The sequence below is a fragment of the Cupressus sempervirens genome, chromosome 1, assembly GCF_028749045.1.
Source record: "Cupressus sempervirens isolate cs-2001-9-10 chromosome 1, ASM2874904v1, whole genome shotgun sequence".
NCBI lineage: Eukaryota > Viridiplantae > Streptophyta > Pinopsida > Cupressales > Cupressaceae > Cupressus > Cupressus sempervirens.
Window position 1 is genome coordinate 705910717 of NC_143118.1, and position 27633 is coordinate 705938349.

The window sequence follows — 27633 nt, forward strand, 5'->3', positions numbered from 1 at the left end:
TGTTGTAAGTAAACTTTTGATGGAGAGGCACCCCACCATATTTTGGTCCCCTTGTGCGGCACACTGCATTGACCTCATGTTGGAGGAAATTGGCAAGCTTGAGTTTGTCAAGTCATGTGTGGAAAGGGCAAAAAACATATGCAAGTTCATTTATAATCATTCATTTGTCCTTAGCACAATGAGGAAGTACACAAGAGGCAAGGAGTTAGCTCGCACACGTATCACGATGTTTGCCTCGAATTTCATCACCTTGCAGTCCTTGTTGACATCAAGGGATGGATTGAGGAGCATGTTTGTTGGGCAAGAGTAGATTTGCTCTTCCTATGCTACGACCACTGTAGGGTTAGATGTGGCAGATTGCATATTTGATGAGGATGGTTTTTGGAAACCCGCTAGAGAAATCCTTAAGGTAAATTTATTGCAATTTAACATTTAGTATTTTACTTTTACTTTAAGTTATATTATTTTATATTTAGGTTTTGACTCAAATTTTTCGTTTTACTTTATATGTAGATCACTGAGCCCCTTGTAGCTTTGCTACGAACTACTGATAGGGAGAAGCCCTCTGTGGGCTACATTTATGAGGGCATGGATAGGGCCAAGGAGGCCATCAGAGCCCAATATGCAGGAGTGCAGGAGAGGTATGGCCGCACTCGAAACATCATCGATAGGAGATGGCAAAATCAGCTCCATCGACCTATCCATGCAACAGCTTACTATCTGAATCCGGCATTTCATTTCCGTCCTAAGTTCAATGCAGATGTGGAGGTTCTCACTGGCTTATACACAGTGATTCAAAAGTTGAGTAGCGATTAAAATAGCGCTGCTGCGATTATTGAGCTAGACCAGTTCAACAATATAGAGGGGCCACTTTTCTCTGGCAGGATGGTCATAAATGCTCAAACAACACTATAGCCAGGTAAAAATTAAATAATATATTCAATGTTCATGAATCTAGATTCTAAACTTAAAGTGGATTATATAATGCATTAATTTTAGAGTTGTAATTTGTAAATAAGACTAATTGTTTTTGTTTTTCCTTATTTCAGAGAAATGGTGACAAATGTTTGGGGCCACAACCCCAAACCTTCAAAAAATTGCCATCCGTATTCTCAGTCAGTCGAGCAGTGCTTCTGGATGTGAGCGCAGTTGGTCCATGTTCGAGCACATCCACTCGAAGAGGAGAAACAGATTGACAGTGCAAAGGTTGAATGATCTTGTCTTTGTTCATTACAACCGTCCTCTTAGGATCAGACAGATTTTGGGCACTGACTCCTCTCCGATCATTTTGGAGGAGATTGATCCAGAATCAGAGTGGATCATAGAGATTGTGGAACCAGTCTTCACTGAGGAAGACCGCTCATGGGTTGACCAAGTGGATGTAGAGGCTGATGCTGTGGCCATGGCAGAGGAGGTAGCTAGAGCACGTTCAGGCATTGGTAGACACGCGCGCGCACGCACAGACACAATCCCTAGCGACGTTGTTCGTGAGCCCATTGCCCATGCAAGGGACATGCCTCAGCAGTCCTCTAGGACCTACCTTAGACGCCTTTCTCATAGGCACACTGGATACTCAGAGGCTGAGGTTGAGGCTGCAGCAGAGCTAGAGGATGATGATGAGGATGATGAGGCTTGAGTTGGAGCCTTGTTTTTATATTTTGTTTACATTGTATACATATTGATAGTGATACTGAATCATTGACAAACATACTTTTCAAACTTTCATGGATCTTCATCTTAGATTTATACATACATTTATGATTTGATGTCTTATAGATTTTCGTGATTTCATCTTACATACATTCTATGATTTGAATCATTATGATCATTTGATTTTTATTTACTTCATCTAGCCTACAATTTACATTTTAGTACATAATAATAACATAGTTACGTATGTGATGGATTTTATGTTTCATGTTTATGTATGTTAAGTTTTAACTTCTCTTTGATGATGTTATAGTGTGTTTAAGTTATATACAATAAAGGGTGCATGAAATAAGTCTTAAATTGTTAAAATCTCTACATTTAAAGGGTTCTTTCAAGTTTGCCGATTCATCACCGATTCACCGGCGATTCACCCCTGATTCACGATTCGATTCGGCCGTGCCGATTCTGATTCTCATTACTATGGTAAAGATTATTCTTATAGAGTAGATTAGATTGGACTTAGAGTCAAATTGGTACACTTTCAGCTAGTCTTTGAGTTAATGTGAGTTTATTGATATTAGAATTTACAACTCTAAATTTAAATTCAATGTTCAATATTACAAATTAATCATACCAAGTTTTTCTCTGAAGTATTTCAACTTCACTTGAGCAAGAGGCTTAGTAAAGATATATGTTGTTTGCTCATTAGTATTGATGTACTCTAGTTGAATGATTCCTCAATTCACCATATCTCGAATGTAGTGGTAAGGAATTTCATTATGTTTGGAACGATCATGGAAAACCGGATTAGTTGAAAGCTTGATGCAACTTTGATTATCATAATGAATCACAATGGGCTTCAAAGGTCTTTTGAACAAATCTACTAACAACTTTTATAGCCATACTGCTTCTCTAGCACTCAAGGAAGATGCAATGTAATCTGCTTTGGTGGAACTTAATGCAACTGAAGATTGTTTTCTACTGAACTAAGAAACCATTCTAGATCCTAGACTGAAGCAACATCTAGAGGTACTCTTACGTTCAATAGGACTACTTGCCCAATCGGAATTAGAATATCCATGAAGTTCGATGTTCACTTTATCACATTTGATCCACATGCCAATAGTACCCTTTAAATATCTCAACATGTATTTAGCTACATGTAGATGTATCTTCTTTGGTGCACACATAAACTAGCTCAAGGTGTTAGTAGCATAGCATATGTCAAGACGAGTATTCATCAAATACATTAAAGACCCAATGATCTGCTTGTAGTTAGTAGAATCTGTAGGTTCTAATTTGATCATATCATCCTTCAACTTGTGTAGATTGACTTCCATAGGAGTAGAAGCTGGTTTATATTCCATTATTCCAAATATTGTTAAAATGCCGACTGTATATTTTTCTTAATTCAAAAAGATGTAATTGTCTTGTTGCCAAACTTCCAATCCTAGAAAGTAGTGAAGAAGACCTAATTCTTTCATTTCAAACTCTATTGTGAGTTCTTGTTTGCATTTCTTTATGAGATGTTCTTCACCTGTTATTAAAAAATCATCAACATAACACAAGAATAATCATATCATCACCATCTATTTCGAAGTTTAAGTTAGGATCAACTTCATTTTTAGAATATCCTAACTTCATTAGATAGTTGTCTATCCTTTCATATCATACTCTAGGAGCCCGTTTGAGACCATATAAAGCTATCTTTAATTTACAAATGTGAGTTTTTGTATCCTGAGTGTTGAATCCTTTTGTTTGCTCGATATAAACATCTTCTTGAATTTTTCTATTTAGGAATGTTATTTTGACATGCATTTGATGAACCTTCCATCCTTTGGATGCTGCAATAGCCAAGATGATTCTAACTGAAGTATATCTAGCAATTGGTGCAAATGTTTCTTCATAATGAATGCCTTCTTTCTGTGAGAAACCACGTGCTACGAATCTGGTTTTATACTTTTCAATGCTGCCATCAAATGCTTGCTTAATTTTAAACAACTATGTAGAAGAAACAACTAATTTGTTTTTAGGTCTCAGTACATCTCATACATCATTTTTTCGTATGGAGTTATATTCTTCAATTATTGCTTCTTTCCAAGATTGATTTGAAAGTGCTTCTTTAATATTTGAAGGTTCAGTTTTTATAAGTTTAGTTAATAATGCAACATAACATGATTGATTTCTCGTTCTTTTACTTTCTTAAATCACTTCATTAGGTTCAATCTGATTTTCTTCTATCATGTTCTTGGCCCAAAGTGGCCTCTTTTTATTATAGATATTTTCTGAATCTTCATGATTAGATGTAGTAGTAGAGGATGGTTCAATATCATTCTCCCTCTCAATTTCTACTTGGCGATTTTCATCTACTTCAGGAATAGATTCAGTAATAGATTCATCACTGTTTCTAAAATTATTAAAGGTGATATCTTATTCGAATTTCACATCTCTACTAATCTCAATTGTTCTTTCACCTGGAATTAAGACCCTGTAGCTTTTTGTTGTTTCACTATATCCAATGAGTATCCCCTTCTTTCCGGATGGTTCTAATTTTGTTGTTTTCTCTTAAGGATGTGGATATAAATAGGACGTCCAAATATTCTTAGATGACTTAGATCTGGTTTAATGCCCGTAAATATTTTTTCAGAAGTGTTCTCTAATACTGAGTGTGGACATCTATTTTGAATGTAGACTGCAGTGTTAGAAGCTTTAGCCTAGAAAGAAGTATGAAGGTTTTGATCATGCATAATTGCTCTGGCTGATTCAACAATTGATCTATTTTTACGTTCTGCAACTCCATTTTGTTGAGGATTATATAATATAGAAAACTCCCTCTTAATCCCAACAGTAATGCAAAAGTTTTTAAAAATTTTGGAGATGTATTCACCTCCATTGTTTGATCTTAGTATTTTTTTTCTGTAGGGCTTTGAATTCTTTGAATTTTGATAATACATCAGTTGATTCTTTCTGTTTCAAAAAGTAAATCCAAGTTTTTCTAGAGTAATCATCAATAAAAATTACATAAAAGAAGCACTCATTAAGAGAAGGTACAGAAATAGGACCGCAAAGGTCAGTGTGAATCAGTTCAAGAATGGATTTTGATTTGTGAAGACTTTTAGGAAATGATTGCTTAGTATTTTTGCCTAAAGCACATACTTTGCAAATACTTAAGTAATCAGTTTTGAGACTAGGTAAACTTTTTACAATTTTTCCTATGGATGATAATGCACGATAGTGAAGATGACCTAGCCTCCTGTGCCAAATATTGGTGGAATTTGAAGTTTCATGACTAAGAGTTAGGTTTTGATTATTGCAAAGTTTATATAGACTTCTATCTCTAAATCTGATGAAAATGGCTTTCTTGATATTAGAGTTCTTTGGCCAAGATAGAACTTTGTCCTCTTGGAAAGTGATTCTGAATCCTTGATCAGCAAGACCAGAAATAAAGACTACGTTTCTTTTTATTCTTGGTACATATGAAACATTTTTGAGTTGGAGGTAAATTGAACAGGAACCAATGCCTTTGATAACATGAGTAGAGTTATCTCCAATGGTAACTTCTTCTGAGAATTGTTCTGAGAAAATTTCAAATTTGTCTTTAAAACCGATGATGTGCCAAGATGCTCCATTGTTTATGATCCAAGTGTTGTGGTTTGAGCTTAAATTCACTTGAAAGAGCTAAGTAAAAAGCATAGTTTTCTCTTTCTTCTTTCTCTACTTCCTCTCTTTTGATTTCTGCTAATGCTTGAATTCTCTTCTTTTCAGATCAGAAGTTATGGGAGTGACCAATTTTATCAGATTTGAAACATCTAACTTTGGACCAATTAAGTTTCTTATATGATTTGTCAAATTCCCTTCTATTATGTTTGAATTTTCTTTTCTTGATTGAATTTACATGAAGTGCTTGAATGTCTCCCGCTTGATTTGTACTTAGTCCTTTTGACACTAATGTTGATTCTTCTTGTGTGCATTCATTCTTTAATAAATCAAATTTAGGGAGTTCGGGTCAAGAGCTTAAACTTTGAATAAATGTTTCCCAAGATAGAAGAAGACCTCTTAGTGCTATCATGCTGAGTTCTTTCTCATCAACTCGATTTTCCATTGTCGCAAGTTTATCTTTAAATTCAAAAATCCTTAGAAAGTAGGATGTAATAGATTCTCCATTTTTCATCTTTATATATAGCAGATCTTATTTTAGGGTTAATAATCTACTAGTATTGTTGATTTCAAATGTATCTCTTATAGTGGAGAACATCTCAAATGCAGTCTTGAGACTGGATATGGATGGAAGAATATGATCTTTTACAGAATCTATTATAATTTTTATTGCTTTGTTATTGTGTCTTTTCCATGTTACTTTCTCTAGATCATTTTCAGGCATGGATTTGTTTTTTTCAATATACTCTTCTAATTCCATTTCTCTGAAAGGGGAAGCTGAGATGGAGCAATTGGCGAGCTTCTGTAACTCGACATCGAGCTAGGGCAGTCGTGCCCTAGCTTGTCTCTGTTCTTTCTGTGCGTGCGAAGGTGGGGGCTGGTTTTTCGATTATGCGAGGGTGGGTAGTTGTTGCATTCGTTGGAGAAGGCACTGGTTTGCCCTTTTTTTGGATGCCTTTCTGCAGGTAGGTTGCTCGGCCTTGTGGAGGTGCCTGGACGGATTCCCTTGCTATGGATTGTCCAAGGCCGTGCGTGGCTATGGCTATGGGTCAACCTTCTAGGGCTATGCCTAATATGGACTTTCATGCTACGGTGGGCTTGAGTCCACCGAGACAAGTGGTGAGGGTTTTTGAAAATGCCCTCTTTTCTCAGATTACAAGAGCTACGGAATCGAGCTCACCTAGGGGATCTCGGATCACGAAGATTAATGGTTGCCTTGAGCGTTGCAAAGAAAGACCCAAACTAGTAATCCCTTTTGAAATGATTGTGGAGGATGTTGAATATTATTCTAAGCACTCGTTGTATTGCAAATTCTTGGGATTAAGAGTTTCTCTTTAATTTTTGGAAAATTGGGCTCATAGAATTTGGGAACCAGAGGGCGAAATGGAGGTCACGTTGCTTGCAAATAACTTTTTTATGGTCACATTTATCTGCTTGGCTGATCGCAATAAGGTTTTTGAGGGCAAGTCCTATTTTTACAACTAGGTTGGGCTATTCGTCAAGCCATGGCATGCAAGATTTAATCCCTCTGAGGAGCTTCCAAATGGTGTTCCAATGTGGGTTCGGTTACCCAAATTTCCAATAGAATGTTGTCGTGAGAATGTTCTTCATATGCTTGCATCATTGCTCGGAAAGCCAGTGGGGTCTTCAACACAAACCTTGGGTAAGAAAGTAATGACTTTTGCTCAAATTTGTGTGGAACTTGATTTGAGTAGACCATTGCCAGATGCGGTGGAAATGTGTGTGGGCTCACATTCTTGGGTGCAGCAATTGAATTATGACACCCTTCCTTTCTGATGCTGCCTCTGTCATGAATATGGCCACCTGTTGCGAAGATGCCCAAAGGCCAAGTCAATGGAGCAGTAGCCTCCGCCTCCTCCTTGTAACACTCCTGGTGCTGAAAAAGGGAAGAAGCCTATTTCTGGTGAGGGCAAGGAAGCTAAGGGTTTTGTTCAGGTTAAGGCTCGAAACTAAAATAGAGGTCAAAAGAGGACTATAATAGAGAGACAGGATGAGGATACTTTCAACAGGTTTGAGGTCTTGGATGAATTGGGTCAACAAGAAGTTAATCCAGGATTAATCAGTGTAGATCAATTAGTGGCGGATTTGGATTGGAGAATACCTCTTCCATTCCTCCTCTTGCTCCTCATGTGGAATCTGCCATGCCTATGGTCACAGATGGTTAGACAGGGGCTTAGATGATATTAGGGTCAAATGTTGATTTGGGACAGGGAGAAGAGGGTGCTACCCTTCCTACACAGACTATTGTTTCGGATATGGATAAGCAAGGTAAGTCTTCTCCTCATCTGGGCATTTTTCAAAAGGACGGCAAGAAGGGGGTTTTAGAGAAAAGTGTTAAAATTGGACGAAAGAAGGATTTGGAGAAGATTAAGATGATAGGGGAGACTTTGGTGGAGTCAGGATCTATTAAGAACTTGGATTCCCATTTTTCGAGTCCTCCAAAATGATCATTATTTCTTGGAATGTAAGGGGCTTGAACAGCGGCCCTAGACAAAAAGTTGTCCGGGAATTAGTTAGAAGTCATTCTCCTGATGTTCTTTTTCTTCAGGAGACCAAGGTTTCTGTTGAATGTATGATGAGTATAGCACCTAAATTGTGGAAGAATGGTCAATGTTAGTGCATTGGAGCTCAAGGATCTTCGGGGGGTGTGGCATGTCTCTGGAACCCATGAAAGATCCAACCTTTGTCGTGGATCTCCTTTAAGTCCTCCTTATCCATGGTTTCATTATGCCTTGAATCAGGAGAATCCGTTCTTTTTTCCAATGTCTATGCTCCTGTTGAGTTCCAAGGTAAACTTCTTGTATGGAATGGAATAATATTCATTTTCTTCGTAGCTTATTTCCTTACTTGCCATTGATTATTGCTGGAGACTTTAATGCTATTCTTGATTTAATTGAAAAACAGGGAGGTAATGCAAGACTTGAGCCCTCTTCTGTATTATTCTGGGATAATATATTAGCACTCAATCTTGTGGATATCAAGCCTAGCAATGGTCAATTCACTTGGAACAATAGAAGGGTGGGTGACAAGTGCATTGCTGAACGATTAGATCGCTTCATGGTTTCCTTTTTTTGGGTGGGCGGATTGTGGTCTTCCAGTTTTGAGATATTAGATTGGAGAGGTTCAAATCATTGGCCCATAAAGCTAGTTATTTCTTCAGCCTGGTTGCCTCAAAAGCCACCATTCAAATTCTAGCTCATGTGGTTAAGGGACCTAGACCTTTATGGATGTATTGCTGATTGGTGGAAGGATGGTAGGCCTACTTTTGCTACAATAATGTATATTTTTGCTAAGATCCTCCAATATGTTAAGTATCAGCTCAAACGATGGAATCGGCAATGCTTCGGAAACATTTACCATGAGAAAAATGCAGCTCAAGCAGAGTTGAATGATATTACCAGGTTGATTAGGAAGGATGGGGTGTCTAAGTATTTGTTGCGGGAGGAAGCTAGGGCTTTAAAAACCTTGGAGGAATGGGAGCTGAGAGAGGAAATCTTTTGGAAATAAAAAGCTCGGGTTGAGTGGCTTCCAGATGGTGATAAGAATAATGCCTTCTTCTTCAATTCGGTGGAGGCCAAAAGACATGGTAATTCTATATCAACTGTGGTGACTGACAGGGGGGAGGTTCTCTCTTCTACTCGAGATATCTCAAATGAAGCTGTGCAGTATTTTGCTTCTTTATTTAGGGAGGAATCGCAAGGGAACTCAATTGATGAGGCTCAAGTCCTCTCTTTTATTCCTTCTTTGATTTTTTTGGAAATGAAAGAGCATCTTATGAGTGCCATATCTTTGGAGGAGTTAGAGAAGACTGTTTTCTAGATGAAAAAAGGAAAAGCTCCCAATCCAGATGGCTTCCCGATTCAGTTCTTCTAGGAATTTTGGGACATTATCAAATTAGATTTATTGGCAATTGTTCAAGAATCCCAGAAGAATAAGGAAATTCTTTGGAACCTAAACTCTACCTTCCTTGCTCTCATCCCCAAGGGGGAGGGGCTGATCGGTTAAGTCAATTTCACCCTATTTCTCTTTGCAATGTTACTTATAAAATTTTATCTAAGTTGATTGCTGATAGGTTAAAAAAGTGGCTTACGTTGCTAATCTCTGAAGAACAAAGTGGCTTTGTGGCGAGCCGCCAGATTTTGGATGTGTTGGTTGTGGTTATTGAGACTATTCATTCCATGGCCAATTATAAAGCCAAGGCTATGTTCATCAAGCTGGACATGGCCAAGGCTTATGACAAAGTTCATTGGTCCTTCCTCCAAAAGGTTTTGGGAGCCTTTGGTTTTGAGGAGGAATGGATTTGTTGGGTTATGAGTTGTGTGAATTCGATTTCTTCCTTAGTTTTGATTAATGGGGAGCATTCTAATCTCTTTGGAGCCTCTCGAGGTTTATGGTAAGGTGACCCCCTCTCTCCTTACTTGTTTCTTCTTTTGGTGGAAGGTTTGGGATGGTTGATAATAAGGAATGTAGAGTGGGGCTTCATTTAGGGATGGCAATGGGGAGGGGGCCTTCCTGTACAATCTCACCTATAGTTTGTGGATGACACGGCTTTGATGGGCATGGCTACCATTAGGGAGGCTTCTAATATGCGCAAGGTGTTGGATGTTTATCTTGCTACTTCAGGCCAGTTAATTAACGAGGGAAAGTCTTCCATTTTTTCTTCAACACTCCACCATCCATTCAGCGGAGTGTTGCTCATATTCTCAGATTCCAAATTGGGAGTCTTCCATTGCTATACCTTGGGATTCCTATCTCAGCTGGCAAGCCATCTAGGGATTCTTGGCAGGTTATTCTAGATAAGCTCTCTGTCAAAGTTAATCATTGGACCCATCACTGGCTATCCTTTGTTGGTCGGGTCCAACTACTCCAATCTGTGGTTCAGGCTCTTCCTCTCTATAGGTGTATGATTCAGGTGGTGCCGATGAGCTTTGTTAGGGGGCCTTGATTCCTTAGCAAGACAGTTTTATGGGCTGGTAATTTATCATTAACTAAGTGGAGCCTTATTAAATGGGAGGTTGTTTGTAGCGCAAAACAGTTTGGTGGTCTTGGATTACGGCATTCATTGTTATCTAGTACTGCTCTGGCAGCCAAATTGTATTGGCAATGGTGTGTGGAACAGGACCGGGTGTGGGCCAAAATTTTGTCTCAAAAGTACTTTCTAGGGATCCCCCAGAAAGATATCCCTCGTTATAGCTTGACAGGGAAAGGTTTGGTGATTTGGACTACTCTCAAGAAAGGGGCTGCGCTCACTAAGGGTGGCCTATTCTGGATTTGCAAGAGTGGGACAAAGGCACATTTCTGGCATGATTCTTGGGATGGCTACCCTCCCATGGTCATCCAATATCCTCATTTGCGTATATTGTCCCAAAGGTATTGTGAAGTTGGATGGTCAAGGGTAAGTGACTTTAAGTCCTTTTCCCTTTAGGGGCAGTTGGTGGAGGCAAGAAGGAAGAACCCAGAGGAATGGCCTATTTTTGGTTTGGAGGTGGAGTGCGTTGAGCTTCATTACATTCTTTCTTGTCATAACTATAGCGCCCTTATGGATAATGATGTGTTGGCCTGGTCCCCTAATCCCAAGGGTGCTTACACTGTTTCTTCTAGGTATCAAGAGTTGCTCTCCCAGCAATTTGGGGGGGGCGGGGGGAGAGGTTCATTGGTGGAAGAAAGTTTGGAATAAGTTTTCTTGGCCAAAGTCTAATTGCTTTATTTGGACTTTGGTCTGGAATAGATGCTTGAATTGGGACAATATTCAGAAGAGGGGTTTTTCTGGCCCTTCGAGGTGTGTTCTCTATAGTGGTGGAGAGGAAGACTCTCCACACTTATTCTTCGGTTGTTTCTTCACCCTAAAGCTCTAGCATTTCTGGTGGGGTGTTTGGAAATGCCCATGCATTCATGCCTCCTCCCTAGCAGAGTTTTGGACGAGATTGGGAAGGCCCCCCTCATCGGCTCCCTTCTTGCAAGATGTTTGGTATGTTGGACCTATCTTTCTGCTTTGGCGAGTCTGGTTGGAAAGGAATCAAAGAATCCTTTGGGGTGAAAAATTGGGGATTCAACAGGTTTGGATTAGAATTATGGGAATGATCCAAGATACTGTTCAAGCTAAGAGTGAGATTGTGTTGCAACTTGAGAAAGGTGATGCCGAGATGGCTGATAGGTTTGGTATACAGGGGATATCTCCGGCCTCAGCTTGTGTCAAGAGAGGTAGACGTGTGAAGCAAAAAGTTCAAAGGATGGGGAGATGGCTGCCCCCTCCTGCTAGTTTTTTGAAAATTAATACAGATGGCTCTTCCAAGGGTAATCCAGGTCCTGCTGGGATTGGTGGGATTGGTAGGGATTCTTTTGGATCAGTGGTTTTTATTTTCTCGGCTAATAAAGGGATGCAGACTGTTAATAGGATGGAAGGCTTGGCTATCCTATATGCTTTGAAGTGGGCTTATGCTCTAGGGTGGCGTAAGGTGAGTTGTGAGGCTGACTCTCAGGTTCTAGTCAATTTGTTCCTTGAGAGGAAGTTCTCTGATGTTAGCTAGTAGTTGTCTACGATAGGGCAGCAAATATTACAAGTTAGCTCTTTGATGGATTCAGTGTCTTATGCCCATATTCCAAGGGAATGGAATAGGGCAACCGATTGTCTAGCAAAATGGGCGTCAGAAAATATAGATGGTGAGAAGATTGATGAGTGGGAGCAGATGCCGTACAAGTTATGTTAGGACCTGGAGAGGACTCTTCCAAAAGATGTAAGTGGTATTGGGGAGGGATGATCTAGTTCTTGTCTTTTTATGGTCTCTGGTGGTTTTTGGGGCTTCGGCCCTTTGCTGTTTTGTATTGAGTTCTAAAATTCAATAAAATCTTTACCCCTCTTTTTTCATTAAAAAAAATTCCATTTCTCTTAATATTTTAATGACTCTAATTTTCCGTGATGAAAAATTTGATGCGCCCTCAAGCCTATCTTATAACCTTACATGATTCACCATTTTGATTTAAGAATATAATTTAACTTTTGTAAATCTAAGACTTTAGATTTAATTCTAAGTAATAAATTTTCTTATCAGAATGGCTCTGATACCATGTTAGATTTTATAGTCTCTTATAGATAAAACTATTATAGTAGATATGGATAACAATAGATATTCTTACTTGAATAACTGTAGTGCAGATTTGTCCTTCAAATGATGAATGATCTCTAGTTGCTGAGATGCAGGATATCCTTCAATGTATATCACTGATGACACAAACTGAAGAATGAATGTGCTGATTGTCTTCCAAATCAAATCAAAGAGGAGAATACTTAAAATATATTCTGCAATATTAATGTGCAGATCGCTGAGTCTGTGATGCCTTGGATTGATGACATTCCCATCAGTCTGCACTTTGTTTATATAGGTATTAGAAGGGTCATGCCCCGTAGAGTCATGACTCTACTCGGGGTCACGCCTCTATGGAGGCACAACTAACTTGTCAGCCGACTGGATGGTTCCGGCGGTGTTTCTATAGCCGACGAAATGATGGTTGTCGGTGTTTTGTATTTTGTAGCCAACGGAATGATGGTCGTCAGTGTTTTGTATTCTGTAGCCGACGGGGTGATGTCCGGCAGTGTCTCTGTATTCTGTAGCCGATGGGGTGATGTCCGGCGGTGTTTCTGTATTCTATAGCCGACGTCGTCGGTAAATAGTTTGTAGCAGATAGAATATTTGTGGCCGACAGACTCCTTCGGGAAGGTTCGGCGGTAGTATTTATATCCCGTCTGGGATTATTGTAATGCATCTTGTGATATGATATGCTCCAAACGTAATGTTTGGCGTATGCGAATAATAATATAATTCTGCTGTTCTGTTCTATTGTCTGTATGCGTTGATTTCTTTACCTGTACGGTAAACATTTGGCGCCGTTGCCGGGGAATCTGGAAGGTGGGAGGAATGAAGATTAATGCAAAATCAGCTTAACAAAGATCGAAATAAGGCAAAGGGAAAAGATGGAATCCGTACTGTGCAAGAGAATTTAATTCTGGCACAGAAAGCCGAATGCCGACGGAGATTTTAGAAGATTGCTGATGGACACCGGAGCGCGGAAGAATTGTTGGAGGAGACTCGGCAGCGGATGGAATTGGTGGGAGAAGCACGGAGGAGTTCTTGAACTTGTGTTCGCCAAAGGAGGAAAACTCTGACGGGAGAGCATCAACTTGCACGGCTCGCAGTGCCGACGGAGCACAAGTGTGGAGTGATCTCTTCGTCCAGGATAGACTTCCGCGGGAAACAATTTCTGAGGATCCTTCTTCTTCACCAAGGTTCGCAGTTGTCGACACCTCCAGTGCGGAACTACAGACCGCCGGTGTGGGAGTGTCGATTGCCAGTATAGGAGTGCAGACCTCCGGTTTGACAGTGCAGACCTCCAGTGTTGTGATGGCGGGACCCAAAGAGAAGCTGCCAAAATTTGAAGGTGATGGTACAGCCGACCCCATCCAACATTGCAAAACATGTGAAACGATCTGGAGAGCAAATGGCATAACTGATAAAGACGACTGGATGAGACAATTTTTGGCAACCCTACGGGGTGTCGCGATTGATTGGTTTTCAGATATGGATCCGCAAAAGCTGGATACCTGGGATAAGATTAAAAAGGAGTTCCTGGCGGAATTTAAACTCTTACGGGACAATAATGAAATCGTAGCAGAGATTTTCAATATGAAATAGGGGAAGCACGAAACTATCTGCGTCTACGCCAGGAGATTGAAAGACTTAATAAACAAAATGGAAAGCAAGCCGGGGGACGGATTGCAGAAAAGGTGGTTTGTGGACGGCCTACGCTCGCAGTTGCGGAGGAAAATGAAAATTGTGCCACCGTCGTCATATGTGGATGCTTATAACAAAGCACTGGACCTTGAAAGTGCGAACAAGACAAAGAAGAAGAAAACTAGCTCCTCTAACTCTGATGACGACGAATCTGCTGGAGATGATAGCAGCGACGACGAAGGTAGTAGCAAAAAGTTTCGTGCCTTACAGAAGGATATGGTTCGAATGATGGAGTTTAAAAATATGCAGAAGGAGCTAAAAGGTAGTGAACTGTGGTGCACGAAATGTAAGACCAACGGTCATACTAAGGGATCGTGTCCGAAGAACCAATTCTGTGACATCTGTCAGATCATGGGCCATTCGACAAAGGACTGTCCCTTTAACATAAAGACAAGAGGATCTCCGCAGGTGCTTCTTACGCAACAGGCTTCCCCGTCGGGCAGTAACGGAAATGCAAACATTGATGGTGCCACATCCGGAGGGTATAGGAATAATAGCAGAGAGCAAAATAACAACAATGCAAACAATAACAATAATAATGGAAGCTGAAGTCGAACCCAGTATGATGCAAACGGACGGCCGATCGTTCAATGCCGAGCATGTAATTTGTGGGGTCATTTTGCGTAGGATTGTACAGCGGCAAACACACTGAAATTATTATGCAGATGGTGCGGACTCGGCGATCACAAAGATTCCAAGTGTCCAAAGTCTGGAGTAAACTTGATCACTGTCAGCACGGATGTAGAGGAGGTTCTGGCAATTACACGGAGGCAAGCAGAGGAGAAGAGGAAATTGGGGGAAGCGCAGGCGGAAATTGCAAAGGCATCGTCGGCGGGGACATCTCAGTTGAAGGACATCACCGGCACTTTGGCAAGGAACTTCGCAAAATAAAACATTGTACGACAGATCTTACAAACAGCGATACCGGTCAAGATAAGTGACCTCCTCACAATGCCCCAGTTACGGACGACCATTCTGAATCATACACCGTTTCCGAAAGCACCGGAGGACATAGGAAGGGATAGTAAGGAAGTGATGACAACAGACCCAATGCTACTGGCACTCACATCCGGACGGCACCCGGCGGTCGTCGAAATGGAGATTTTGAAAAATGTTTTGACAGACACAATTGTCGACGGAGGGTCCGGCGTGAATGTGTTGCCGGAGGATACTTGAAAGAAGTTGGGAAAGCCGACATTGTGGCCACCTGCATTTCAGTTGCTCACGGAAAACCAACATGGAATCAAACCGTTGGAAATCTTCAAAGCGCAACCGGTAACAATTGGTACACAACCATTTTTATTAGATTTTGTGGTCATTCCATTAAAAAGAAAAGGATATGATGCTATTCTGGGACAGGATTGGTTGGTGCAAGCAAAAGTAAAACATGATTGGAAACGAAATACCCTATCAATGGAGCGCGGAGGCAAAAGATTCACAATTGACCTGCATACACAAATGGTCGGTGAGGAGGCAACATCGTCATATTCAGAAAGTGATGGCGAAAGTGACGACGAAGCAAAGAGGAGAATGGAACCAGACGAAGGAGTATTGAGACTTGACGGAGGATCGAATGATGACGACCTGGACTCGGTGAATGGCCTGTTCCAATGGCAGATAGAAGACTACGAACTGTTTCCGAGTTGCAATATGTTAACAGTTGACGAACATGAAGAAACACAGGGAAATGAATGTCCGGAGGAATGCAGGGAAGCGGAAGAAGGAAAAGCTGCCATGGCTAAAGCTGAGGAGAAGAACATACAGTCTGAACACAGAAAAATGAAAGATCCCACTGTCTGGTACATGGTGAATGGACCACGCGGAAAGAAAAGGTTACACCGCAGCATAAAATTAGTAGAAGGGCACCGACAACAAGGAAATAATCCAGTTGCGCGACGACCGCAGGCACAGTGGGTGACGGAGGTGGCACAGAACAGACGTAAGGCATACGACAGTCGGAATGAAATCAAAGTGGAAAAGTTTAAGGCCAGATGGGTTGGACCATATCAGATTCGGAAGGTCGGCGACAATGGAGCGATCAGATTATCAACTTTGGATGGGCAGAAGGTACCTTCGGCAGTCAACGGATCCAAATTCAAAATATATGATGCTAGGAAGACTCCGTCACTGTCACAGGATGGCCAGCTGACTCCGTCGTCATTGCAGAATGGCGACGGTCAGAGGCAAATTTGAGGTGCTTTGTATATTTTTTGAAAAAATAAAATAAAAAAAAATTTAAATTAAAAAAAAAAAAAAAAAAATTTACAAACAAAAAAAAAAGAGAACGGGGGCCCCGCGGACAGAAAGGCCCCACGGGCAAGTCTATCTGCAGGCGTAACAGACAGAGGCCCCGCGGACAGAAAGGCCCCACGGGCAAGTCTGTCCGCGAGCATAGCAAATAGAGGACCCGCAGGCAACAGTTGTCCGTGGGCAACAAAGGAAAGGCCCCGCAGACAGTCTGTCCGCGGGTTAATAAAAGCCCCGTGGGCAGCCTGTCCGCAGGCTCTTAAGACAAAAACATTCTTTGCCAAGCAAAGCCCTGCGGGCTTAAATACTTTTTTTTTTTTTTTGGGTTTTTTTCCTCCGAAACCTCCAAACATCTCCGCGCGGGCAATCTTCGCCAGTAAATAGGAAGGTCACGGACTTAAAAGAAAGCATTCTCGCCAGACGACTCCGCGGGTAAAAGGAAGAGGACCGCGGGCATAGAACTTAGAAAACTCCTCTGGCCAGTAGACTTCTCCGCGGGAATACAAGATTTCGATGCACTTTCTTGGGTTTTCTCTGTGCTTCAGTTGAACAACATAACTAGCGTCGGCATACGGGGGAAGGCTGTTCTCATTTTTCGGGCAGTTGGCCATCATTCTTTTGCCATTGGCGGTTCTCAATTTGTGCGCTCGGCAGTTTCCGCCAAGAGGCACACTAATTTCGTCAGGAAGGAGAAATTGCAATAAAGGAAAAAAAAAAAAAAAGACGACAGATTCAAGTTGTTCAAAATGAGTTACAGATGATGCCAAAGGAAAGGGGACGGATTTGTAGTTGCTAGAAAGAGTGCAGAATCGACAGAAAATGACAGAAATGGTGGGTTCCGTGCATTTCTGTGTGGGTTGCGAAGTGCTAATTTGGCAGGGAGCGCACTCGAGGCGCTGCCCCAGGACCCCGCGGGGGCACTGCCCCTCGACCCCGCCGGGGGTGTTGCCCCCTGGACCCCCAGTCGTTGCAGATATCAGTCATGGGAGTCTAACCAGTTGAGAAGAGTTGAAGTGGCTGCAGGCATGGACTTTTTGTGTACCAGAGGCACTGGGAGTAGGTGTTGGCCGGGAGGCTGTCTTGGTGGATGCGTAGAGAGCTCGAGAGGAGCTAATCATCCAGTTGGAGGCAGTACAGCGACACTTAGCTTAGTCGACCCAGTGTTGGAAGCAAAGAAAGCAACACAGGTGGCTATCAAGGTCAGCTTGAGGAGACAGTATTGTGTTAGCAGAGGCTATAGGCACGGGACGAAGTGAAGCGATGTGACAGAAGCAGATTTTTCTTGTTGGACTCTGATGATATATTTTATTTGTTAATTTGTCTCAGATATTTTGTAATTGTCATCCGGAGACGACTTTTCTTTTTGGGGGGATGGTGTCAGCCGACTGGATGGTTCCGGCGGTGTTTCTGTAGCCGACGGAATGATGGTCGTCGGTGTTTTGTATACTGTAGCTGATGGGGTGATGTCAGACAGTGTTTCTGTATTCTGTAGCCGACGGGGTGATGTCCGGCGATGTTTCTGTATTCTGTAGCCGACGTCGTCGATAAATAGTTTGTAGCGGATAGAATATTTGTGGCCGACAGACTCCTTCGGGAAGGTTCGACGGTAGTATTTATATCCCGTCTGGGATCATTGTAATGCATCTTGTGATATGATATGCTCTGTATGTAATGTCTGGCGTATGCGAATAATAATATAATTCTGCTGTTCTATTCTATTGTCTGTATGCGTTGATTTCTTTACCTGTACGGTAAACATAACTAATGTTAGTTACACTAAACCAACGTAATCAGAATTACCACACGACTCCCAATGGCATATAACCCAATCATGTTTAGATGTCCGCCGATAATCTGGACATGATACTGACTGCTGATAATGTTTATCAATCATCTAATACAAGAAAAGACAATTATCTAAACATAAACATATATATATATATATGTAGGTAGGTAAAATCAATGTCTGTTATCAGATAAATCTGATACAGATTTGCACATGATGATGAACATCATTACTTCTTCTGATGCTACACATCAACAAATGCTTGGATATTGTTTTAGAGGCACATTGAAAGATTGAGTTTGGCCAGCACAACCTATATATCTTATAGAATGCATGGTGAATGTAAACACCTATTGCAGCTCAGACAAATGACTTATTTGTTCGACCAACACCTACAATATGGATTGACTTCATAGAATTAAGGAAACAAGAGGTCATGCAATTCGTGGGTATGATTCCTTCTATAGCATTGGATGACATTACCGCTAAGAATTTAATCTGTGTGCTTTGACTTCTTCATTTCTATATTTATTTTTTGCACTCATCGAAGCTTCTAGTGCATAGTCTCTATTTGTATGTCCATGCAAAAATAAAATGCTATTTGAAAGGATGTGTAGAAAAGTTAATTAACATTTGAGGTGGTGGGCAAGTTCCCATCTTTAATCATGAACCTTATTGGAAGCCTAATACTTGTGGCAAGTTTGGGAGATTGAAGATGTCACACATAATTAATGTACATTACTAGGGGTTTCTTGTATTGAGTGGAGACAGTAGTAAACCATTCATATATTTACTTGTGATGTGTGAAAAAATTGACAGATTTCAATCGTGGCTGAGACAATAACTTTCAACCTTGTATTGTTATGCAGACCTATGTGCTAAGGTTGAGTGCTTGAAGGTGGAAGGACGGTCACTACACACCCAAAGGTCAGATGTAGTGTGTGGAATAATTAATGGGCAGCTCTCATAACCATGAATTAATGATAAGTTATAACCATTCAGTAGTGTTAACTTTTAAGCATAGGAATGGGATCACTCATGAAAGATTTGGGATCGTCATTATTCTTTTCCTATTCACATGGGTACCGATGAACCATAATATATCGAAGCTTGCTGATATTCTTGAGCCTTGAGTAGGACTAATGCAAAATTTATTTTTCTGTAATGTTTTGCTGATTGGTGGTTGTTTTCTCCTTTTACAAAAGATTCAAGACCAATTCATTACACAGGATGACAGTTGCTCACCACACTTAATGTCACAAATGCATTTCAATGTACAAGGGAACAAGACAGTATTTGACCATCTCCATGTCTCTATAGCTAATTTTTATATAGAAGACAGAAATGAATGAAATAATGAGGTTGTTCTCTGCATATTCCACTTTAAAATGTCAGATCTGCATGCATCAACATAAGCGATAAATCAAAAAAAGCATTTTTCCATTAGATTTTATGCCTTTATATGGTTATGGATTATGCAAGCATTGTGCATGATCTTGACTATCACTTTATACAAAGAAATGACCATCAAAATCAAAAACCTTAAAAATGGCTTACATCAGATAAGAGTTGTAATGTCCATCATACGAAGGAAGGAGCTCATCAAAGAATCCTTTCTTGTCTTCAGTCAACTTTGAAGCCTTTTTTTTCTTTGAAGACTCCAATTTTTTTTCCACTAAATTCGCAAACTTTAGAAGCTCTCTAGCAATCTCTTCTTCAGTTGTTAAGTCATTTCCACTTTTCTCACCTTGTCTAATGCTAGGGATATCATCTTTTGAAGGATCTTTTGCACCTGCAGGTTAAGATTTAATGTCATGGAAAACATCAGAACGAATTATTGTTGCTAAATTGTCATTGATGTCGTGAAATGTTTGAAGACATTTATACAAAGATAAGCATATTAATAATGCCAACTTCCTCAGTAGTTATGTGTTTTAAAAACAGAAAATTTATTAAGGAAAGATGAGACAACAATTGTAAATAACAATTCTAATATATTTGTTTGCAGTTATTATTACTCATAATCATGCAGAAATCATGCTTAATGGTATCAATTAGCATATGGAACAAGCATCAATCGTAGCTATGAAGACAAAGTGGGAATAAAATTAAAAAGGAAATAAACCAAAAGTATATCAAGACAAAATAAAATAAGACAAAAAGATGATGTGATTCATTTAGTATTTTATTATAATTTTCTTTCCTAAAGGTGTGATTCAATTAGTATGCTGGGCAATAAATAAAACATAAATAATAAAGTACAATTTGGCAAGGAAAAGAGGTATATTTTCTTAAGTAAATATTTCTCTAAAAGATGTGATCTTAATTAGTTTCTTAAAAGGTGGCATAAAAGACAAAGGAAAATATAATTAAAATGTTAGCAAGAAACTTGATAAAGAGTGATTTTATGAAGACTTTCTTTTAGTGCTACAACAAACAGCAATTAAAAGAGATTAAAGGCGACAATTAAGTGAGTAGAAATGCCCCTTCACTTCCAAAGAGCATGACCTTTAGGAGATAAAGTTATATAAAAAGATATTGAAGTGTGATTGAACTATGTGTAGAGTGTGTGCTTTGAAGACAATCAAGTATATAGACACCTGATTTTAGAAGTGTTGTAAATGAAAAGATCAGATTAGATTTGAGGAGGGATATGTGAGGAGTGATAAGATAAATTTATTAATGTCCAATGATTGACCACAAAGGGTCAAAGGGACTACCAAGTACAGAACAAGGGGTCAGTCCATAGCAAGGACACCAAATGATGCCAAAGAAGAAAGCAACAACAAAAATAAAAGAAGAAAGAAGGAACCAAAGGAGAAAGATAACCCTCCCAAACCCAATCAAGGGTTCCGAACAGCCATGAAGAACTTCTGAATTGAAGGCTAATCAATAGGACCAGTTAGAATCCTAGTCTTCCTTGGAGTGATCATAAAAGAGGTAGGTTTTTGCAGGTGGGATTTAGTCCTTAACCTCACAAATCAGGAAAAAGGGGTGGTACCAAGATGATGCTTTGTATCGTGCACTAAATGAAGCCCTATGAAAAATAACATAATAACTTGGCATGGCAAAGGCATCGTGGGATGTCAATGTTGGAGTGTCTAGTCTCGAAGCCTAAGGGACTTTCAAAAATAAAACAAGACACCTCTAGTTCGTAACTCTAAAGAAGGTGGAGACAAAACTGCAACTCCCTGAAGAGGTAGTAGAACTTCCCTTTGATCTCATAGTAAAGAGGATAGAGAAAAATGAAGCACTCCTTAGACTCAACCTCCCCAATGTTGCAAAACTGACATATCCTATGCACTCTATCCATATGGTGTTTGGTCTCACATGAAACCAATTAGAGCCCGCCCTAAAGGAGCCAAGAGGGTTCTTGAGGGAATGAGGCTAGTGGAGGGATAGGTAGGAAAGGCGAGCAATGAGTTTGTCCTTTAACTCCAATATGTGCTCTGCATAGAAGGCCACCTTAGGGAAAAGGCCTTCATAGGGGTTAACCCAAATAGTGTGGATGAACTTCCTCTAGATGTCATCTCTAATGCACCTATTCAACTCTTGGCAAGAAGGAAGAAGATGGGGGAGTGCATCAAGAGAATACCAGAAGGGAGGCAGGCAATCCATCTCAATCCAATAGACCCAAGAAGGGCTGAAGTCTTAGCAAACAAGCCATGAGCCCAATCAGAGAAGATAGTAGAAGCAGCAATAGACTCAGAAGAATAGTAGGCCAACAAGGTTTATCTATGATGCCCCTCACATGAATCAGCAAGCAAGAGTCAGAAAGGATTGCGATCATCTTATAGAAGATCTATGATCAAGCTTTGACAGATTTGTCGATGAAGTTAGTGAAGAAATAGATATTGAGGTTGGTGCCTCATTTTGGTGAAGTTGGTGCTTCATCTTTGTGAAGTTGCAGCTTCATATTTAAGGGTTGGTGCCTGCAAAGAGAAGAAATTGGACTCTCTTATGAGTTAGTGCTTGCAAAGTAGAGAAATTGGATTCTCTTAAGGGTTGGTGTTTGTTGTGTGGTTTTACACCATTGTCCCATTATGAATAGGGACCCCTCTTTTCGTTTTAGCTGGTAGGAGTCTTTGTCTTTGGCGATTTTGGTTGGCAGTTTTTTTATCGAGTCTCTAAGTTCAAGTAAGGTTTGAGTAATTTTGGCTCGTTGGGAAGCAAGTTCTAATCTCGGGTTTATGCGAGCAATTTGAGGCCGCTTAAGGGAATTTTCGTGGCCTAAGTCCAGAGGGAAAGTGAATTTTTTTTTTGGATTTGGAAGAGATGAGTTTCTATGTTTTAAAAGAGGACAACGTTTGTGCGAAATCTCCCTCTTGATGGAAATTTTGGATCTTCCAAAATCTCCCCCTTGGTGGAAATTTTGAATCTTCCAAAATCTACCCCTTCGTGAAAATTTTGGATCTTCCAAAATCTCCCCTTGGTGGAAATTTTGCATCTTCCGAAATCACCCCCACCTCATTTCTCCCAAAGAATCCCAAACTCGACCCTTTCATTTTATGGTAACTCAAAAATTTCAAAGTTAGGAAGATGAGGAGAAGAAATTGACAAATTTTTCAAAAGATTTTCCTTTCAGTGGAAATTTCACTCTCCCAAATTGTAACCCCCATAGGCATTGGAAAATTGGTTTGTGGCATGGAGACAACATTACGATCAAGAATAGGATAGGGAATTGCCAAGGAACATTAGAATGAAGAATCCTTAGGAACACCAAGTCTTGGTGGAAATTTTAGATCTTCCGAAATCTCCCCCATGGTGGAAATTTCACATCTTCTGAAATCTCCCTCATTGGTGGAAGTTTCAGATCTTTCGAAATCTCCCCATCGGTGGAAATTATGGATCTTCCGAAATCTCCTGCTTGGTGGAAATTTTGGATCTTCTAAAATCTCCCATTGGTGGAAATTTCAGATCTTCCTAAATCTCCCCATTGATGGAAATTTCACATCTTCTGAAATCTTTCCCTTGGTGTAAATTTCGCATTTCCCAACATCTCCCTTGTCCCTTCCCCATCTACTACCAAGCACTAAGGTGGTTCTAGGAGGGAGCATTTTGTCACTTAAATGGGAACATTCAAAATTTGGATTCTAAGGTTGCCCTCCCCTCAATGGTTTTGATTTTATTTGCAATAAAATTTGAAATTTCTGGACAAAAGCAGCAGGTTGGCCCTTAGTTTGGGAGGTGATTTTAACTTGAAATTTTGAATTTTTTAGGCCAGATCGGCCCCTTTTGGGTTTTTCTTTTGAAGACTATAAAGAGTGGGGTGGGGGGGGAGTATTGGCATTTGAGGCACCAAACCAAAGCACTTCCTCTCTGATTTTAGCAGCGTTTCTTCTCTGATTTTAGCAGCAGCCTTCTTTGATTTTAGCAGCAATCTTTCCTAAAAAAAATTGCAGCACTTTCAGGCCTGCTCATTGGCAGCGATTTCCCAAGAGGAGCAGACCATTCACCCTATCTGTAGCAAGCAGCGTTTGGGATTTTGAAAGGGTAGCATGGGCTAAGTTGGGGGATGATTCTCATCCTATCGGGGAGTAGCATTCTCAAATTTTAGAGAGCTAGTGGGGTAAGGGATGGGCATTGAATCCCTTGGCTGCCTATCATTCTATGCTTTAAGTAAAAATCTGATTTATGGTAGACTCATGGTTTGTTGTGGGAAATTGAAATCTTGGTTCAGGGAAGGATGTTAGGCCCCACATTTATATTAATACTTTAAGGATATTTTAGTGTTCCTCTTGCATGCCATCTAAGCTTGATCTCAGGACTCACTTGATCTCAGGATATTTTAGTGTTCCTCTTGCATGCCATTTAAGCTTGATCATGCCCTAATGTGATGGTGTCATGATGCCACCGTTCATGCGCAACTCCCTTCGAGTGCAACACCACAAATTTGATTGCTTCTTCTTTTGGCATAGGATTCAGCTAGAAGTAAGTATTGGCCTTCATTACCCACGCTTGCGCAGATATGGAACCAGATCCGTCAAATGGAGACAGATTTACTTTACTCCACTTTCTTCTGAGATCATTGTTAAAATATCCTCTGTTTCCACCTCCTGAATATCTCATTCTCAGATCTGCATAATCTTTATAGGATATATCTTCCTCCAGATTTGCATTCTTCCAGTCTTCTCTCAGTTGTTCTTGCATCTCTTCAAAGGTTGGGTATTTCCCTCCGTGTTGTGCCTTTGTCCGTGGGGGAAAAGACGGCATGGAAGGCCGAAGGCGTGTTGGATGAGGGTTTGACTTACCCGACACTAAGTCCATACTGTGACCATTTTGTTATCCGGATATTTTATTTTTTGCCAACTTCTTGAGTCTCTTCCATGAGTCGCTGAGTATCAATGATCATGTGCCTGATTACTGGCAAGTTCTTTTAGTAGTGCCACAAGTTCGGCAGCTGTCGGTTCTAGTTCGACAACCGTCGGTTCTGGTTCGACAACCATGCGATCAACGGAATGTGTCCTTCCCTTCTGGCTATAAACTTTCATTTACTATCCACAATCTGGTAGGATCAAAGCACTCTGATACCACTGTAATGACCCGTTCCCATATACAAATCAGGAAAAATACTCTCCAGACAACTTTGGCGACTGGATGGAGTTCGTACGACGATTTGGTACTAGTACTAAGGGTGTTGGGATGGCATACGGTTGGCAATGGCCAACATATGGACAATTGGAGGACCGTACAGAACAGTCTATATGGTATGCTTGAGGGTAGCAAATATGTTGTACGGTGGCTCAAGAAGGGCAGTACAGAATGTTTGTGCAGGTCGTACGATAGGCTTGTGAATGTTGTACGGATGGCTTGTGAATGTTGTATGGGTGACTATGGAGGCCATACAGACGACTATGGAGGCAGTACAGAATCTATGAAGGTAGTACGGGGAACAAGGAAGTGGGTACTGGAAAACTAGGAGGTAATACAGAAGTGGGGTTGCTATACGTGTTGAAATGAAGGTTCCCAATCGTGGATGAAAGATGGGAGATAATTATGCACCATAAACTATTAATCCTAAATTTATCAAACAAGCTGGATCAAGAGATTTGAACACAAATAATCCTTCAATTAATATAGATGCCGAAAGATGATGCTCCGAGTTGCCAATTCTAAGCGAAATATTACAAGTGTCAGAATAGGGTGAGGGTTGAATCCCACCAAAATTGGAATGGCCAAATAGGGAAGATCTTTCACTTCTGAAATGGTGAACAATAGAGAATCCCAATTGGAATTCGCAATACAGAAAAATAATCCAAAATTGCATACCTAAAGACAACCTACGTGTCGTGCTTAAATACTCATCAGGGACAACTTTCCTAGGGTGTACAAAGATAGCCGATGGTGACACAACTACATAAACAAAAAAATATAAATGGATCCGAGATACATTAAATCAATCGGCCCGTTACAATGGTTTTGAAAAAATGATACATTTTATAACGAGAACATTACAGACTACACCTTTCCACCACTGAACAACAATCTCCTTGTCCAAGGCACCCATGAAGTATAGGCATTTCAGAAATCACAAGGGAATGGGCCAAGGGTATATCAAAGGAATTATAGGAATCATGAGCCCTTGACTTCCTCCATACCTCCAAATAACTTCAATACGCCCCCGCAACCGAATGCAAGCAACATGCTTGGCTATCCAAGGGATTCTCCCGAGTATAGGCAAGGCAATAGCACCATTCTAAATAGTGATCAGACTAATATCAATGTAAAAGGTAGCTCTTGCAATCAAAGCACCAACACACAACAGGCAACTAGAAACCCCCGAGTGGTGCTAATTTGAAGAAGTTAGGTCAGAGTGTAATTGAAGAATTGGGGAAGGTGAAGATTATCTCCCACTATTTGAACTAATGAAAATAGAAGAAATAAGGGACGCGTTTCTCGACAGTTTGGACAACCAGAGGGATCAGGGGCCTCTCAACTAGAAAACAAGAAACACATCTCAAAGTGTTGGGAGGAGTGCTCGCACTGTGACCAATCTCATGCCAAATGTGAACTTAGCGCAAAGCTTCTCGCATGGTAATCAAAATGGAATTATCTGTCAAGAGCCATCACACCCAGTTTGCATGGTTCAGGCCACTCCAAATCAAAATCAAGAAGCACCCATGGACAGAGGTAACTCTAAAGGACAAGCCAATACCAAGGCAAAGCAAGGCGATAGGACAACAAAGGTCGGGGAGTGCTAAAGCCAAGGTTCAACACTCCAATTGTATTCTATCAAGGAAAAGGTGAGCTAGCCCTGTTTCTACTATCAGTTAGGATATTTGGGAAATTATTACACAACAGTTTGATTGATTCAGAAGTATCAAATAATGTCCTGCCTTTGGCTATTTGTAGAAGGTTGGGGATCCATTCGGCGAGCACAAACAAGAAAGTTCCACAATTGGACCAAACAGAGGTGCCACTTGTAAGCGAGTTGAACAATATACATATGCAGTTAGCGTTTGATCTCGAATTGAGTAACATATCAACATTTCAGTCGTCGATATCCCAGATAGTTATGGACTCTTGTTGGGTAGGGATTAAGCTAGAAAACTAAATGGCTATGTGGCTACTGATTTCTTGCACATGTCGTTACCATGGAAGGGGTTACCGAACCAGATTCGAATTGAGAGAATGTCAAGACTAAAGATGACATAACTGAATATGGAGAAGAGAATGAGATTTTCTTTGCAGAGACGGATCTAGGCCTTTATAGGCCAAAGAGTGTGGAAGTTTTAATGCTTCATACATAAAGTGGCAAAAAGAGGAACGAGTTATTAAAAATCAGGTCATGTTCCGAACTTATCATGAAAATGTTCTAGGATCCTTTTGGTCTCCTCCTTGCCAACACATCTTAGGTACATGCCCTTATGGTTTTTCTTGTACAACACTAAGCCTTGTAGCATATATCTTTTGCTCTTCAATTTTAGATAAGAACCCAAGAGATTGTCATACTCAATTGTAATTTGCCTTATGGGCAAATAGAACGAGGTAAAAGAGCTCTTTAAGGACCTCCCCTTATCGCCTAGTATATGGGAATGACACCGTCTTCCCAATCCAATTAAGGATCCCAACCCTAAAATTTCTACAAGAGTACTATGATTGAGAGGATAGAGTCCAAGCAAGGTTATCACAATTGATGCAACTAGATGAGGAGAGAGACGCAGCATTGGACAAATTCACAAAACATCAAGGAGTAGTGAAGAGGTAGTTCAATAGGCATGCTTGAATCAAAGCTTTTAGGATCTCCGACCTAGTTCTTTACTGGGATAAGGCACATGAGAAAAGGGGAGATCATGACAAGTTTGACAAACTCTAGAAAGGGCTTTATCAGATTTTGGAAATCCTAGGAGAGAATTCTTTTAGGCTAAAGATGTTGACCGGAGAGGATGTCCCATTGCCTATCAATGGGCAATTCCTACAGCATTACTTCCAAACCTAGGACTCCTCTTGGGTGTCCTCCTGTAAATAGTTAGAGTAGATTTCCTT

At 40.5% G+C, this 27633-nt stretch overlaps 1 protein-coding gene across 6 annotated transcripts in view; it reads right to left on the reverse strand.

Moving 5' to 3' along the window:
* LOC149579895 (uncharacterized) overlaps window positions 1-27633 on the reverse strand; it is a 155456-nt gene that overhangs the window by 81953 nt on the left and 45870 nt on the right. For all 6 annotated transcript variants that reach the window (XM_089787760.1, XM_089787775.1, XM_089787743.1 and 3 more), the window contains one exon: window positions 19705-19939. In XM_089787760.1, the coding sequence (XP_089643886.1) occupies window positions 19705-19939 (235 nt within the window). The remainder of the gene's footprint in view (window positions 1-19704; window positions 19940-27633) is intronic.